This window comes from Mustelus asterias, chromosome 11 (genome assembly GCF_964213995.1).
Source record: "Mustelus asterias chromosome 11, sMusAst1.hap1.1, whole genome shotgun sequence".
NCBI lineage: Eukaryota > Metazoa > Chordata > Chondrichthyes > Carcharhiniformes > Triakidae > Mustelus > Mustelus asterias.
The window spans coordinates 21,528,289-21,545,868 of NC_135811.1; the positions used below are offsets into that span (position 1 = coordinate 21,528,289).

Consider the following 17,580-nt stretch of genomic DNA (forward strand, 5'->3'; position numbering starts at 1 on the left):
AAGTCCATGTAGACAACATCCACTGCCCTACCCTCATCAATCATCATCGTCACTTCCTCAAAAAACTCAATTAAGTTTGCGAGACATGACCTCCCCTTCACAAAACCATGTTGCCTCTCACTAATATGCCCGGTACTGTTCCTCTGTTGTGGCTGCCTCCCACCCAGTTTGCAGCTCCAACAAGGAAGGGCACCCACTCAGTTACTGTTTGAACAGTAACCCAGCATGGAGGAGCCAGGAAGTGATGTCTGCTTGGCAGCCAGCATATCCCCTCAGAGAAAAGGGTGACCCCATATGAAGGGGAGGCAAGGCCTTTAAGCGACCCCCCCCCACAATGGCAATAGTGACCCTCACAACCAGCCCCGAGCTGCATTTGTGTGCGTCCCCAGCATCCTCCCTATGCCCCTTGAGTCATGGATTGCCTGGGAAGTAATGGCTGTCTGAGCGCTGACCTCCGATTTCCCTCTCGGAGGTGACAGCACCAGGTTCACGCTTATGTTCACGCTGCTGTAAATGGCGCTGACGTGAATGCTCACTCATGATACGCTGATGCATTGTAATTAGGTTTGCGGCCTTCCTCGGCATGTGCTACATCACTCCGCCGGTGAGGTTAGCTCAAAATTGGAAAGTGCGATTTCGCCAGTAAGAATCACGCTTTTCCAAACTCTCTGCATGTTGAGCCTGCACTGCCATTTCCATGGACAGAGAGAGTGGGCTCGAGATCCCACCCACAGTTTAGGACCTAGGCAACCGTGGTGGAATGGTAAAAATCAGGGATGCGCAAGAGGCCAGAATTGGAGGAACGCAGAAAAGCGAGGAGGTCATAGAGTGGAAGGGGGTTGCAGAGTTAGGGAAGGGTGAGGTCTGAAGAGGGTTTTGAACACAAAAGGAAGCGTCTTCAACTTTAGGCATTGCTGGACTGGGAGCTTGGTGTAATAGAACATAGAACATAGAAAGCCACAGCACAAACAGGCCCTTCGGCCCACAGGTTGCGCCGATCACATCCCCACCTCTAGGCCTATCTATAGCCCTCAATCCCATTAAATCCCATGTACTCATCCAGAAGTCTCTTAAAAGACCCCAACGAGTTTGCCTCCACCACCACCGACGTCAGCCGATTCCACTCACCCACCACCCTCTGAGTGAAAAACTTACCCCTGACATCTCCTCTGTACCTACCCCCCAGCACCTTAAACCTGTGTCCTCTCGTAGCAACCATTTCAGCCCTTGGAAATAGCCTCTGAGAGTCTACCCTATCCAGACCTCTCAACATCTTGTAAACCTCTATCAGGTCACCTCTCATCCTTCGTCTCTCCAGGGAGAAGAGACCAAGCTCCCTCAACCTATCCTCATAAGGCATGCCCCCCAATCCAGGCAACATCCTTGTAAATCTCCTCTGCACCCTTTCAATGGCTTCAACATCTTTCCTGTAATGAGGTGACCAGAACTGCGCGCAGTACTCCAAGTGGGGTCTAACCAGGGTCCTATAAAGCTGCAGCATTATCTCCCGACTCCTAAACTCAGCAATACTGAGCAACGCATCCTGCCATCTGTGCTATTAGAAGCATGAAACATCAAAACCCTGATGCGTTTAGGTTTCTAAATATTGAACCCATTGATGTTATTCTGGGTCAGTGTTTGAACTTTCAGTGTAACCTCTGATTTTTAGCAGTTACACCCAGAACAGAATAAAAACAGCTTCTTACTACTTTCATGAGCCTTGTGGACTGATTTGGAAATGAAACTTGCCGGAAAATTGTGTGATAATTGAATAACATATGGTGCAGGAAGGGGTGGGGGCATTTAACCGAAGGCTAACCGGACTTGGAACAGCTGTGTATACAACACTGTTGTTTTACCTAGCCTCTGCATCTGAAATGTTTCTGCTGTACTTAAATATACAACAATAATTCCTTCTGCATAGTATATAGCACTCTATATGCAAGACTTGAAGGCAGTATTAAGTTAAGGTCATTGTAATTAGGTCTTGCTTTAAGGTATTCCTGCGATTAAATATGTTTATGCTTAAAACATATTTAAGCATAAACACTTCAAGGGGTAACTGAATTAAGATTGACAAAGAGAATGCTAAATAATTAAATCCAGAAGATTTAAAAATAATCTGATCAGTCCTCCACATTTACTCAGGGGTTTTAATTGTTTCCCTCAGTGTGGTCCATCCTGGCAGACTGTTCAGTCACTTACTGCAGCATTGGAAGCCCTTCCCTGCCGGTGCTGACACTGTGTATGAGCGCATTAGGGAGGCGGAGCCCCGCACTAACATGAGGAGTGAGAGTGCAGGCAGCTTGCTTCTCCCCTTATGTTTGGGCTAATTCCCACCAGCAAGCCTAGTGGGGGTCAAAGATTGGGGCTTTACTGAACTGTCAGTACAGAAGACATTTGGAGAGGGGGGAAGAGAAAGGAGAAGCCTGTTTCAGTCAGATTGCAGTGATTCAATGGCAGAGACTGCACAGTGAAGTAAAGATCTTGCCAGCCTAATGGTTAAAAGATTTTAAACACTGCAGATTTTTGACTGGGCTTCACTACAATGTCTGAGAAGGAGTCTGTGACTGAAGGCCAGACTGCAGGTAGGCAAGATTTTACCGTTGTGAGTGTAAATCCATACTGCAGTGGCCGGTAATACTGCCAGGATCAGAACAGTACTTGCTTTCTTTTTCATTCACTGCTAGGTTTTTTTTATCTGTAGGGATCCTGTCTGAATGTAATATCCTGTTAAGTCTCTCTGGCTTCACTGCAGAGCCCAGCCATTGTAATAGTCACATGGGGACTTGTGGGACTCAATGCAGCATAAAATTACAACAAACTGATTTGTTCCAGGTGAAGAAACCTTGTGGCATAATCCGTTTCATTTGGCTTTTCGTCTCTTAGCTACTTATTGTGCATTTCGACTTCACAGTCCCCAATGTGAGGACAAACCATTTTTTTTGCTGCGATGTATAATTTAATCTCAATAATCAGATTTGGGGTTTCTTTTCCTTTTTGGAGTTTTTTTTGTTGCCTGCAGCTACCTCAATAAAATCTCCCAATTGCTGGCCTGCCCGTTGTTAATACCAGTGACAGCGATGATGATGATAATCAAGGGTTACTTTAAAGTGAGTGTTGTTAAATAAAACTTTACTGAAATTTAGAAAACCACACGCGGTGAGATTTAAATGATGGTTCAGTCTTTTTTCCTGTGGCTATATTTTTAACTGCTGTTAAATAATGCTTGTAGACCTGAATGACACAATTGAAACTGCAGTGGAGTATGAAGTGCCTCAATGTCGAAAGGAAATTCATTACTAATCACTTGGAGATATGTTCAGAAAGTCCCAAGTGAATGTATTAACTTTGTCTTCCCCGTTACTCGGGACCTGTAGAGCACCTTTTCACACTGGTGACATCATTCCTGGTCGTCCACAATGAATTGTGCCTGAAAGTAGGCTTTCTGCAATATGTTCAAACTCCAGCAACGTCTAGACAGTATGCCTTCCACCTCAGGGCCTCTCAGAAGAATGTAGCTGCACTCGAGGAGGAGCTGCTCCACTGATGTTGATGGCTCTGCTTGTACTCTAGAGATCACAGAAATTGCATCATGCGGGAAGATTAAATCATGACGGATATTCAGAAAGATAAAACAGAGAGGCCAATGGGCAAAAATAACTTGGTGTCTTTTCATTTTCTTTTCCCTTAACTTCAAAGTAAGTTCTCCCTTTGGGAAAAAACGCTAAATAATTATAGCACTATATAGTAATAGGCTCTCTTAGTTAATTTTGAACTTCATTAGGAAGGCCAAGTGCATACTGTTTCTGAATTATATACTGGTTGAGTTTTTGCTGTGCTTTTGTTTTTTGCTATCTGACCAGCTTTATGGACTTGTGTCATAATCAGTGGACAAAATGCAGCAGGCACTGCCCATTCTGTTGCTGTGTGAGTAAAATGTTACACAACCATAGAGTGAATATAGTGATACTGGCTTTGCAGAAATCTTCGGCCTGGATTTTCGCAGTGTCGTTGGAGACTCCATGGCTTATCCAAAAACAGCCCTGGGAATGCAAATCCGGAAGACACGCCACATTTCTGTTAAATCTATTTCTGGTAGGGGAATGGAGCAATAGATAGAATCCCTACACTCCAGAAGGAGGCCATTCAGCCCATCGGGCCTGCACCAAAAACAATCCCACCCAGGCCCTATCCCCAAAATCCCATGTATTTACCCTGCTAATCCCCCTGACACTAAGGGGTAATTTACCATGGCCAATTAATCTAACCTGCACATCTTTGGACTGTGGGAGGAAACTGCAGCACCCAGAGCAAACCCACACAGACACAGGGCGAACAGGCAAACTCCACACAGATAGTGACATGAGGCCAGAATTGAACCCGGGTCCGTGGCGCTGTGAGGTAGCAGTGCCAATCACCGTGCCACCCATGTGACTCACAACTGGGGAAACTCAAACTCGGCATCATTGCTGTGTTCAAATAGATCCAATTTTTGCTGGAGCAAGGCAATTATCCTGCTGTCTTTGATTTATAATTTTTTTTAGAATAGATGTAAATACTTGCCAACGCCAGATAAGGTCTGTGGAACTGTTAAATTATTTAAATGGTCAGCCCTTTAAGTTAATAATTAAAAAAAGCCTGCCTGTGTCTGAGTTAAAAACAGATCTGTGCTTGTAGTTCCAGTAGACGTTTGTTGAGTTAACACCAACTGCTGTCATTATAGCATTATTAACTGCCTGACTGCTTCCAGAACTGGTTATTAATCACAGTGAGGAGCTGTAAGTTTACAGTTTGACAGTTCTAAGAGGTTATTAAAGGGTTATCTGTCTTTGATGTTGGGTTATGAATACAAATGTTTTTTTTGTAGTGGATTACATACTTGAGGGGATTTAGAAGTATTGAATGGATTTTTATGAATGAGATTTTTTATATGGTAAAATATGTAATACTTAAAACTTTATTTAATTTCAGCATTGCTCTTGAGGTTTGCTTGCGTTGGCATGGAGCTGGTCAGAGAAAATGGTGGTGGGCATGGGTTGGCACAAAGTCTGTACAGTGGGCATGGGTTAGTTTGGATAGGACATCTTGAATGGGTGGAGAGTGAAGGGAGGTGCGAGGGCGAGAGGGCCTAATATTTAACACAATTGGGATGAAGTCCCAGAGAAGTGAGATTGGCCTTTTGACCAGCATGCCTTGCCATTTGACAACTCTGCAACTGCCTCCAGTCTGCGTCTGGGGATGGCAGGCCCTACTCCAATACGTATCGCCATCCCCCCTGGAACAAAAATCCCACTAATCAGGGCCAGTTTTCTATTCCGATCTTACAACACTGTCAAAAAAAAAACAGGTGGGTGTGATTCACGGTGTCATGTAGAGGGGTGGAGCCTAAACACGTCGGCAAAGCCTGGCTGCACTCCGATCAGGGTATCATATTCCCGATCAGCGGGAAAAGTAACCCACCTCACCATGATGATCTCGGGGGCTCTCCCCATTCCCACCCTGCCCCCTCCCGCAATCAGAGCTGGCATTTGTCCCTCTCCGTCCTCCATGAGGGTTCAACTAGTGTCTGCTCCGATACTGCCTGGCACAGGTTGGCATGGTGCCCCTCTCCCAGGGGCTATACTCACCTTTATGCCCCCGGGGGGATTGCCACAACAGGTTCACATCTGGGTGAGCCTGTTGTAAACATCACGTCGGCGAGGTTTGAAATTACGATGAGGGATCAATATCTGGCGAGAGGATTGGTTAATAAATTGAACTATCTTCAAATGTTTTGACATCAGGTTCACGCCCACGCCCATTACTGATTAGGTTGCTGGCGAGAGTCGGTGAAAATCAGACATTGCAATCTTACCGGCCAGATTCACAATTTCCCCGTTTTGCTGCATCTTGAGCCCTCACCGCCATGCCTGCAGACAGTGAGAGCGGGCTTGAGATCCCACCCTCAGTTACTTTTTGGAACATAAGGAGATTAATGCCGGCAAAGAGATGTGAAAGACCAAAAGGTGGCACAGTGGTTAGCACTGCTGCCTCACAATGTCAGAGACCCGGGTTCCATTCCAGCCTCAGGTCACTGTCTGTGTGGAGTTTGCACATTCTCCCCGTGCCTATGTGGGTTTCCTCTGGGTGCTCTGGTTTCCTCCCACAGTCCAAAAAATGTGCAGGTTAGGTGCATTGGCCTTGCTAAATTGCCCCTTAGTGTCAGGGGAATTAACAGGGTAAATATGAGGGGCTATGGGGATAGGGGCTGGGTGGGATTGTGGTTGGTGTGGACTTGATGGGTCAAATGGCCTCCTTCTGCACTGTAGGGATTCTATGTAAAAGACGCTAGCAATACTGACTCCTCAGAGACTGGGGCGCCTTTTTTCAGAAGTTCAACATTAAGTTGAAGGTCCACGCCCCATGGGTAACACCCCCAACCCTTGACCCCAGAGGGTCAACCTCCCATCACTAAATGTCTGGAGTCACCTCCCTGCATCCCCCACATCACACAGGCATGAGGGTGACTCCCCACCCCCCCCCCCCCCCCCCCAACCCGGCCCATATCAATGCTCACCAGCATTGAGGCATTCGGCTTCCCAATTGCTGCTATCAGCCTCCCCCTAATGGGTGATGCCCTGCTATGGGGTCGCCTAAGGTCTCGCTCCCTCCAGGGGCCGCCTTCATGGACCTCCTTCGGGCCCTGCACCCTGGCAGTGCCAGGTTTACAATGCCAGTGTGCCAGGTGGCAATGCCAGCCACTGCCCAGCAACCCAAGGGCTACAATCATTTGTGGAGATTAGTAGTGATTCCCTCCGACTTCCTGCTGCACTGATGGATTGGTGAATACTGGGAGCCGGGTGAATTCGGCTAAAACATGGTAATGCATATTTAAATTTGCTTATCTGGTTCACACACTCGCTGGGTGGGAACCAGGTTACGTCACCATGGGGAGGCAGGGAGAATCCCGAAAGCGGTCCTCTTGGCGCAAATCGTGTTTGGCGATTGTCTGACAAAACATGATTTATGCCGAGGCATGCGGGGCTGGAGAATTGCCCCAAGAGTAGGCCATTTGACTCTTCAGGCCTACTGTGCCATTCAACAAAGTCATGGTTGATCTTCTGCATCATGAAGAATTTCCACTGGGAACAGGTGCTGGGGGGGTGGGGGGCAGTGGCAGTGTGGTTGATGGGGCAGTGGCGCTGCCTGGTACCTGTGGAAATACACCCTGATATGGAGTCAGCATCTGCAGGACCAAAGGGGTGGCACAGCGATTAGCACTCCTGTCTCACAGCACGAGGGACCTGGGTTCAATTCCGGCCTCAGGACACTGTCTGTGTGGAATTTGCACATTCTCTCCGTGTCTGCGTGGGTTTCCTCCGGGTGCTCCAGTTTCCTCCCACAGTCCAAAGATGTGCGAGTTAGGTTGATTGGCCATGCTCAATTGACCCTAGTGTCAGGGGATTAGCAGGGTAAATATGTGGGGTTATGAGAATAAGACCTGGGTGGACTGTGTTAGGTGCAGACTTGATGGGCCGAATGGCCTCCTTCTGCACTGTAGGGATTCTATGATAAATAAGCATGTTAAAATTTGCTTGTTTGCATTTTGGTAACATACTATTTAATATATCTCATACCTAGAGTTTAAAATTGTCTAAATTTATCTCGTGAAGGTTTGCCCATGAAGAATGTGAACTATTAAAATTTCCCATCCGATGTACGTCACATATGAATGAAAATGATTTTGTTGTTGAGGGCAAGAACTCCTTGTAAGACAATTTTTTTCCTTTACCCATTTCTCGCTCATTCCCATTTATACAGTAACCCTCAGAATAGATCGGAATATGACTGGTCCTCGGTGTCTGCTAACACCCATCAAATTGATTACTACAAGCTTGCAGAAGCAGTTAAGAATAACTCTTGCTCTCTGATTTTTCTATCTCTTTATTTGCTTTCCTACATTATGTAGCCAAGATAAGACACATGGAGCATTACAGTACACTGTAACGCCTCTTATTCTGTTTGCTGCAATTTCTTCAATCTGACTTAATTCCATTTGTCACCCTATCTGACAGCAACTTACACTGAAATTTCCTGCAAATCTAATTGGCACACTCCAGAACATAAAAACCCACAGGAAACAACATCAGAGATCAAGGAAAGCCCAGAACGTTCAACACTATCCCTCTTTACCTTCTGATATTATGAAAATTAAAAGTTTGTTTCCTTCAACCGTTATTCACGCACTTAGGCTCAGCATGTTTTGAAAGATGCACCGATGGGAGAATTTCCTTTTTGAATGTAACTGATTTTTGAAGATGCAGAGAATACGGTGAAGATCTCAGAATGGAGACATTTAAAAATATTTGCTGATAGGTTGCTGAGTCTAAAACTTTGCTTGTGAGTTTCTACCCATTTAGAAGAGGTGCAAGATTCTGGTCTTCCACATGAGCGGAGCTCTGCCAACCAGCTGAGTCGGGTTTTGGCAAATTTAACTCGGGAACAGTGCAGATGATCAAATAAACTAGTGTACAGCAATGTTTCGGCATAGCACTGGATTTAATCACTTATGCAAATTTTCTCAGAGAAAATGGAGCAACAAGAATTAAGCCAAAGAATTCCAAGTCAGTATATTCCAGAGTGTTGCTCTGTGGTTCAATGTGGATGGAAGCAATTTTAAATAATTAACACATTTTGGCAGAGAATGGCTTAGGTCATTTATTCATTGATGTAGCCCTGCAAGTGACAGCACACGGTATAAGGTTAAGCTAAAACTATACTTAGCTTTAGATGGGTGCATTTTTAATTCAGCTTACGCTCAATATAACACTCCTTTAAATTAAGACTAGTGCTCTGAACAATGATCCCTCTAAGCAGCATGGCAGCACAGCAGCCCCGAGGTTCCTGTGTGGCTAAGCACATGTTGGCCTCTTTAAGTCACCTGGCAAAAAAATTTAAACAGCCCATACATCCAAATGAATAGGTCGAGCGCAACAAAAATAAAATATAGGGAATGCTAGTGTTGAACTTAATAGGCTTTCATGTCTATTCATTGGTGCAATTAGTCAGCAACAAATCATTCTGCTCCCACTGCACTTACAAACATACCAATATTTTGACCTCAGAAGACCTCACTTTGGGAGAGGAAAAATCAGACACATTTTTCTCCTATGCCGTGAATGGCCATCAGATAAAGATTGGATCAGGCTCAGCTGTGGTGCCCCCTTTCCAGATGAATAGGCTGCTGCCGCTCATTATGTGGCCTCACACACGAAGAATGGTCAATTGATTGAGGTATGTGGAGGGTCCCCTGATGTCTGTGAAACTGTACCATAAAGAGGAGTCAGTACCTTCAAAAAGCTGCGAATCATTTTTGCAGAATTCAAGTGCAGATTTGCTACGAAGGTCACCTTGTGCTAGTGGTTAATGGGGGTCATCAGTCACCAACGTCACTATTCTGAGATCATTGTATTCCCTTGATACAGAGCTAATTCAGCAATCTCAGCACTAACTCAAAGCACTTGTTTTGAACGTGTTGAGAATGGAAATATCACCTGGTGCGGATCCAATGCAGAAAGAACATTCTATTATCCAGTGTCGTAAACGCCAGGGGAAAACAAAGGCCTGTGTTTTTAAAAAAATCATAAAAATGTAACTCTGACAAACATTATTGTATTTAAAATCACTTGTTTTTCATTCTCAATTGATTGCAAGCAGAGGTTTTTTTTCCCTTTTCACAAATCAGAATAAATGGAACAAATTCAGATGGAAAAAAGTATGAAAAACAAACTCCAGGAGGTGTGTGCAGCAGAAATAACTCTTCCAGAGAAACCAGTGCTCAGAATTGTCCAAAGTATTTAAGATGTTGGCTTTCAGTTTATTGGGGTTAACAGTCTGTGTTTTAAGTGATTGGAGTTAACGATCAAGCTTATCAACGCTTCTCTGAAATGTGCACATTTGTAACACATGTACAATACAATCGTGATTTTATCAGCCCATGTTACCTGTGTGGGTCCTTGTCTTACAGCAGGACATACCAGAAATTCAGGCCTGTGCTGCCCCAGGATTTAATGATCACTAAGAGCTGGAAAATTGTAGGTAGCGCATATGCCCAAAGTTTACAAATGTCGAGGCAAAGTGGATGTATGGAGTCAGGTTTTAAAAATTACTTTTCCTGATGTGATTTTATGAATGCTAAACACACTCCTATCAAATTGTTATTTTCACAGAGGTTTCCATCCATTCACGATGCCAAGAGTAAAATATTGTATGGAAAGTAATTTCCCGTGTATAATATCTTAAGGAAAGATGGTGTCGGGGCAGCAGCTGGTATTCGCATCTCATTCAGATACAAGTTTAAACCCTGACCTTGACTCCCATGGCGCTTGATGACCTTCAGCTAATGATGTGAGCTGCTTCTTGTATCTGGCATGCCTGTGATGGCCAGAAGTGAGCAGACAGTGGAGTGCTGCTGTGCGCAGCTGTGAAGAAGTCAGCTTTCTATTACCCCACCCTTTTTCAGAGCAGGAAAAAGCTTTCACAAAGCAATGGTAAGGCTGGGAGGAGACAGTGATTAATTATACTATGCTGTACATATGTGTCTCTCACTCTTTCAGCAATCAAATCCATCACAGAACGCTATGATCCATTTTCCAATAGTAAAAAAAAATCAATCGCAATCCATTTAATCCAAGTGTTCAATTAAAGGAATGTGACAGATGCTGGCGTCAAGCCGAAGTAACATAATGTCATCTGCTCACATTTTAGGACATGAATTTGCTTAAGAGCACTTCTCAATTACTAAAAATCAATGGCATTTGGAGAATGCAGTTGCATCCAGATACCTATGTGCTTTTGAAACTATACTGGAAAGCAGTAAATGGACTGGACTTTAGGGAGCCTCCTCCTATTTGGTATTCCCGCCATTAAAAGAGGAATTCAATAAGAAGGAAGAAATCATTTAGAAGTGGTGTAAGATTTCTTTCTGATAGCTGTTCAGGAGAAGGATGCCCCTTCTCGATATGTTTTAGCAAGACTTAAGCCATGCATGGTGAATATAGTATATATAGTTAGAGGAACAGAGGTTATAGCATGCACAACATTTGGCCCAACAATGAGTAAAAAGGCTGAATCATATTTTCCCCCCCCCCGGTTCCCAAATCACATTATATCATTTCCTCTGTCCGTTCTATCGCATGGAAGCTGGAGAGCCTCAGTATAATCTATGGCAGTGGTTCCCAAACGTTTTTCACTGGGGCTGCACTTTCGGAATAAAAATTTGCTCGCGCCACACCAAATTTTTTATTGATAAGAAATACATTCAAAAACAAAAAAAAACAACGCCTAGCAGTGCTTGATTCATAACATAGAACACAGCTACTTTATAATATGATCATGGGACATCCAGAAAGTATAAAACAATGCTTGTTTAAACCATGTTTAAATGTTTCTTTGATTGTCCTTGAATCTTCCCGCCACACTTGCCATCCTCTCTCGCCGCACCCTTTGGGAACCACTGATCTATGGTAACCATATCTGCAGTGTGTCTGCTGGACGAGGAACTTCAACTCAGAGTTGATGAGCTGGAGTCCCAAGTTTCAAACACTGTGAAGTGTCGATAGTGACTTTTAAGGGGCGTCTTGACAAATACATGAATAGGATAGGAATAGAGGAATATAGTCCCCGGAAGGGTAGGGGGTTTTAGTTAAGTCGGGCAGCATGGTCGGTGCAGGCTTGGAGGGCCGAAGGACCTCTTCCTGTGCTGTAATTTTCTTTGTTCTTTGTCGGGGGGGCGGATATTTACCTGCCCTAGGAAGCAGTCACGCCCCCTAAAGCTTGGTATTTATGATTGTAGTTCGTGGTCAGGGACAAGAGGCTGTGACTGTGAGTGAGGCAGGTGTGTGGGCCAAGAAGGTAGCAATAGGGCAGCCCCAGCCCCTGCAATTGTCCAATAGATTGGAGGCTCTTGCAGCTTGTGTGGACGAGAGCAGGGACTGCAGGGAGGAAGAGCAAACTGACCATGGCTTAGGGAGCTGTCCAACTTGGGGGAATCAAAAGGAAGGTCATTGCAGTTAGATGGATACACGCTGTTCTCTGCAGCTGAGAACATGAGTCCGAAGGCTATGTTGCCTACCCAATGCCAGATTTAAGCGCATCTCCTCTGGGCTAGAGAGGAACTGGGGGTGGGAAGGGAAGGATCCAGTTGGCAAGGTGCACGTGGGCACCAATGACTTGGGTAGAACTAAGGGGTTCCACTGAGGGAGTATGAATAGCTAGGGGCTAAATTTGAAAAGCAGAAAACAAGGGTAATAATCTCTGGATTACTTTCTGAACCATGAGCAAATTGGCATTGGACCGATAAAATCAGAGTTGAATGTATGCTCCAAGATTGGTGTGGGAGAAATGGGTTTTGAATTTGTGGGGCACTAGCATCAGTACTGGGAAAGGAGGGAGCTGTATTACTGGGATGGTCTATCCCTGAACTGCACCAAAATCAGTGTCCTGCTGTGTTGTATGGCGAGGGCTGCAGAGAGGGCTTGAAACAAAATAGTTTTGGTTAAGAAAATGAAACTGGAGTATAACAGAAAAACAAAATGCTGTGGATGCTGGAAATCTGAAATAAAGACAGAGGGCTGAATTTTCATTGAGTCAGGAAAACTCCATGGGGCTGTAAAAATGTCAGCTGGGACCCCATTCCTGACCCCATTCCCAATGTCGCCAGTTTTCACCAGTGCATGTTAAGCGTTTGACTGGTGGTGGCAGTCAAGAGCCTGGATCCTGCACTTCTGACTATGTGCCCCTCCATTCCAGAGATCAGCATGAGCCAGTCCTCCGGAACTTCATGGAATCAGGCCAGCTTTTAAAAGACTTGAGCTTCATGCATCTCAGAAGTGTGGGCCGTCACTTTGTCATTCTTTTGTTCTGCAACCACAACATCAATTGATGTCACCCTCATAATTAATGCATGCAAAGGTATTGCTCTTCAGTGTGTCTGTGCATCATACTGCCTATCCACATCTGTTTTGTGTGTAGCTAAATAAACTGCTCACATGTTCCTCTGCATTAGCATCGAGGCTTATAGGTGCATAAACATGCAGATGTGAGCCAAGTTATTCAGCCTTGCCAGAACACAACAGATCACTGAATCTTTGGTGGCACTGGATCCACAATCTCCGATGATCACTGATGGTGCTCACTGTTGTTGCAATCTGAACCCATGTCTTGTTGGTCACAGTCGGTGGTTTGCGACGGCCAGCTGGGTAGATGATGTCTCTCCTTTGTACCTCTCCTACCAGGTCCCAGGCAGAAAACTAGTGAATTAATTAATGAAAATGTAAGGCAAGAAGGGCCTTGAGCAACTGAGAATACATTGCTATAATCCACTTTTGTGTGCTTACATGCAGTAACTATTTGCATAATCTCATCTATGAATACTGAGAATGGTGTGGTTGAGAGAGGGGTTCTACTTGGCGCTGTGTATGTTATGGCTGTCACTCCGAGGTGACGTGTTGTGTTCAGTGACAACTGACAACCTTACTGGCTGACTCAGTCTTATTTCAGACTGTTATACCACAACACTGTGCCAATGTGAGGGACATGGTCAGTGTGGGCACATCCAGAGTGATGAGTGGCAATAGGGCAAGTGAATAGGCATTACAGTGTTGTTCAATCATCATTTAGTAAGCCTAGCCAGCTTACTAAATCAGTGCATATTATTCGTATCAATTAATGGTGGCAAAACAATGCCATTTCCATGACCGTGTCTTGAGAGTCCACTCAATGGTTTAGTTTCGCACTTTTTTGGTTAGAAAGCATTATTGACAATTCACCCATTGAGAAAGCCCATGATGGACCATCCATTCTAGGGTAATCTAATAGTTTGACAACATTTAAGCTTGACAACTCAATAATGTCTCTTTCAAGGCTCTGGATGTGCTCAGGAAGTAACACTTGGACCCAACGATTCCAAAGGGGCGCTTTATATATGCACCCGAGTTGCCCGACCCACGCAAACCCAGCTCCGACACTTCACCCCTTTGAGGCTTGCCCATCCTGACCCCAATTCCACACTACCACCCGACTGAAGAGGAGACCTACAGGTGGCCATTTTTAAAGGGGGGGGGGGTTTACAGAGGTGGGAATTCCCTTTTCTCTGTGCATCCGATCTGGGGGCAATAACGTGGTCCCAGATTTCCAACTGCCACTTCCATCATTTGATTTGACACTTTCCCTACCAGCCGTCTTTATGATCTGCCAGTTAGTCTGTGCTCGTACAGTGGGATGACAGGGAATAGTTGCACTTTGAAGAGTTGCTCTCAAGTGTAAAATTACAATGTGCAAATCTTGCATGATCTGTCTCCATTTGGAAATTGAGGATCTCACCATGCGAATCAGCCATTCAGCTAAAGTTATAGATCAAGGGTAATGAGGAGAAGAAGCAGTGTATTCAATATTTCACTTCTCACACAGATAGGTTGAAATGGCTTACCAATAAATTGTGAATGGTTATCTGTAACGATCTCTCTAGACACACCAGATAAATTAAAAATAGCACTTGGGAGTGTGCACGACAGTTGTGCTTGACGTATTATGCAACTGTCGAATAATGACGACTTGGTAAAGTAGTCGATGATGTCAATGAAGTCAGTACGATGGACACGAAAAACATAGAAACATGGAAGAAAGGAGCAGGAGGAGGCCATTTGGCCCTTCGAACCTGCTCCGCCATTCATTACGATTATGGCTGATCATCCAACTCCATAGCCCAAACCTTTGATCCCATTCGTTCCAAGTGATATATCTAACCGTCTCTTGAATACATTCAATGTTTTGGCATCAACTACTTCCTGTGGTAATGAATTCCACATGCTCACTGCTCTTTGGGTGTAGAAATGTCTCCTCACCTCTGTCCTAAATGGTCTACCCCGAATCCTCAGACTGTGAACCCTGGTTCTGGACTCCCCCACCATCGGGAATATCCTCCCTGCATCTATCCTGTCTAGTTCTGTTAGAATTTTATAAGCCCCCTCATCTGTCTGAACTCCAGTGAAAACAATCCTAACCTAGTCAATCTCTCCTCATTCATCAGTCCCACCATCCCTGGAATCAGCCTGGTAAATTCTTGCTGCACTCCCTCGAGCAAGAACATCCTTCCTCAGAAAAGGAGACCAAATCTGCACACCATACTCTAAGTGTGGCCTCACCAAGGCACTGTATAATTGCAACAACGCATTCCTGCATCCCTGTTGGATGCAATTTTGGACCAAGTATGGGTAGGAGCTTCATGTAGAATCAGTGGTTCTTTGTGCTGACTTGACATGCCTCATACTTCTTGGCGATGACTTCAATATTATTGTTCATATCTGACCAATAGACTGTGTCTCTTGCTAATCTTCTCTTCTGGTCTATGCCTATGAGTGAGTGATGAAGTTGTTGAAGAATATCAAATCACAAAATTTCATATATGATGACTTAGCTGCCTTTGAATATGACTTCCTGAGAGATCTTGCGCGCATCTTGATGAGGCCAAAATGGTCTCCCATATCCATGGACTGCCAAATTAAAAATTTTTTTTTTTTAATATTGCAACGTCTATGGCTCTATCAAGCTGCCAGAGGTAGTAGTAGAGGCGGGTACAATTTTGTCTTGTAAAAAGCGTTTAGACAGTTACATGGGTAAGATGGGTATAGAGGGATATGGGCCAAATGCGGGCAATTGGGACTAGCTTAGGGGTTTAACAAAAAAGGGCGACATGGACAAGTTGGGCCAAAGGGCCTGTTTCCATGCTGTAAACCTCTATGACTCTATCTGGGCGTCACTGGCTAGGCCAGCATTTATTGCCCATCCATAGTTGCCCTTGAGAAGGTGGTGGTGAGCTGCCTTCTTGAACCACTGCAGTCCCTCGGGTGTAAGCACACCCATAGTGCTGTTAGAGAGGAAATTCCAGGAATTGACCCAACGGCAGTGAAGGAACAGCGCTATATTTCCAAATCAGGATGTTGAGTGACTTGGAGGGGAAGTGCCAAATGGTGGTGTTTCCAGGTGTCAGCAATTATTGCCTTTCTAGATGGCAGTGGTTGTGTGTTTGTACGGTGCTGCCTAAGGAATTGGTGAGCTGAATCAGGCTATCCTTCAGTTTCTGTAGTGTGGAATCTTTCACTGTTTCTCCTTGTAGCTGCCGGCATTTGTGGTACACAAAATGTACCAGATCAATTTGGAGAACATCTTCAAGTTCGATGTCAATGAAGTCAACTTGTCGATCCAGGGATACATCTTCGGGTTTTGCTGTGTTAGATAATCTGATAAGTGTGTCAGATGTGATCGTCAAGTTATTTGGCTTATATATTATCTCGCAGCCATAAGCTTGAATGTGCAGGTCAATGGTTTTCATCAAATTATCTCCTGTGACTTGTGGTCAGTATCTTTCACAAATCCTTTGCCAAATACATAGGTATGAAAATGCATGATTCCAAATACTAAAGCTAATGTTTCCCATTCAATGTTGGAGTAGTTGGCTACCATTACAGATAGAGGCCGGAATTTTACCGTCCTGCCCACCACAGGAATCGGAGCGGGCGAGGGCCAGACCATGGAAAGGTTCACCACGGGTAGGATTTTATGATTTTGGGATGAGCGAGGACGTAAAATCCCACCCAGAGATTTTGAAGCAAATGCAATTGGGTTGCCTTCTTTACAGTATGCACACTCCCAGACCTTTCTGTGAGGCATCTAGCCCCAGGGTAGTTGTTTCCCTAGGATTGTAAAATTGCAATGTCAATGGTTCTGATAAAGACTGTTCCAGTGCTTCTACATCATGCCACAGGAAAAGCACATCTTTTCTCAACAATTCCCTTAGCAAAGAAGAATTTTGAAATTGGGAATGTATGGAGGCAGGAAATTGATGAGACCTCGACATCTTCAAAGATTGTCCTGATAGAAATTGGCTTGGCTTTAATATCTTCTATTTTACTTGGATTGAGACGTTTGCCAGGACTGGAATAAACGGAACCAAAGAAATTGATCAGCTGCACATTAATGTCAAATTTCAGACCAGACTGTTGAACATTGGAGCAGGAGCAGGCCATTCAGCCCATCAAGCCTGCTCCACCATTCAGTACGATCATTGTGAAGTTAGTGTACCTTTAAAAAGTTTTTTTTAAAAAAAATCATGCTCTCTGTAGCTCCTTAGTTGATGTCATTGTTGCCGGGCTGTCTACAGGGAGTCCTTTTATTGTGCTTTAAGTGGCTTAAATGGGGGTTGTTTATTTTTCCTCTGGGTGGTTTTCTGGCTCTGCATTGTTCGGAGGAAAACTGGTTGGCAGGTCAGGTGACAGGAACTCTTTCATTTTCAGTTCTGAGCTGCAGGTTAGTTTTTAGAAGAGACAGCAAGCTGAAAAGAAGTGTTTTTCTCTCTCTCCCTGTTTTATTTGGAAATTCTGCTGGTTAACTGAAAACAAGGCCTTGCCTTTCTGAAAGGGAGGATCTGCTGTTGGTGGCTTGACCAGAGTCTACCTGGGCTTCTGGGAAGCTGTTCCGACTTCAAACTATTCTGGATGTGTCAAGAGAATTACTAGAACTTGCAAGACTGAGAGTTTTTAA

The 17,580-nt window shown here is 44.5% G+C and overlaps 1 protein-coding gene across 2 annotated transcripts in view; it reads left to right on the forward strand.

Annotated features, from left to right (window-relative positions):
• Positions 1–2,274: 2,274 nt before the first annotated feature.
• The window catches only part of hspa12a (heat shock protein 12A), a 145,180-nt gene continuing 129,874 nt past the window's right edge, over positions 2,275–17,580 (forward strand). For both annotated transcript variants that reach the window (XM_078224354.1, XM_078224355.1), the window contains exon 1: positions 2,275–2,588. In XM_078224354.1, coding sequence (XP_078080480.1) covers positions 2,549–2,588 — 40 coding nt within the window. In that variant the 5' untranslated portion in view covers positions 2,275–2,548. The remainder of the gene's footprint in view (positions 2,589–17,580) is intronic.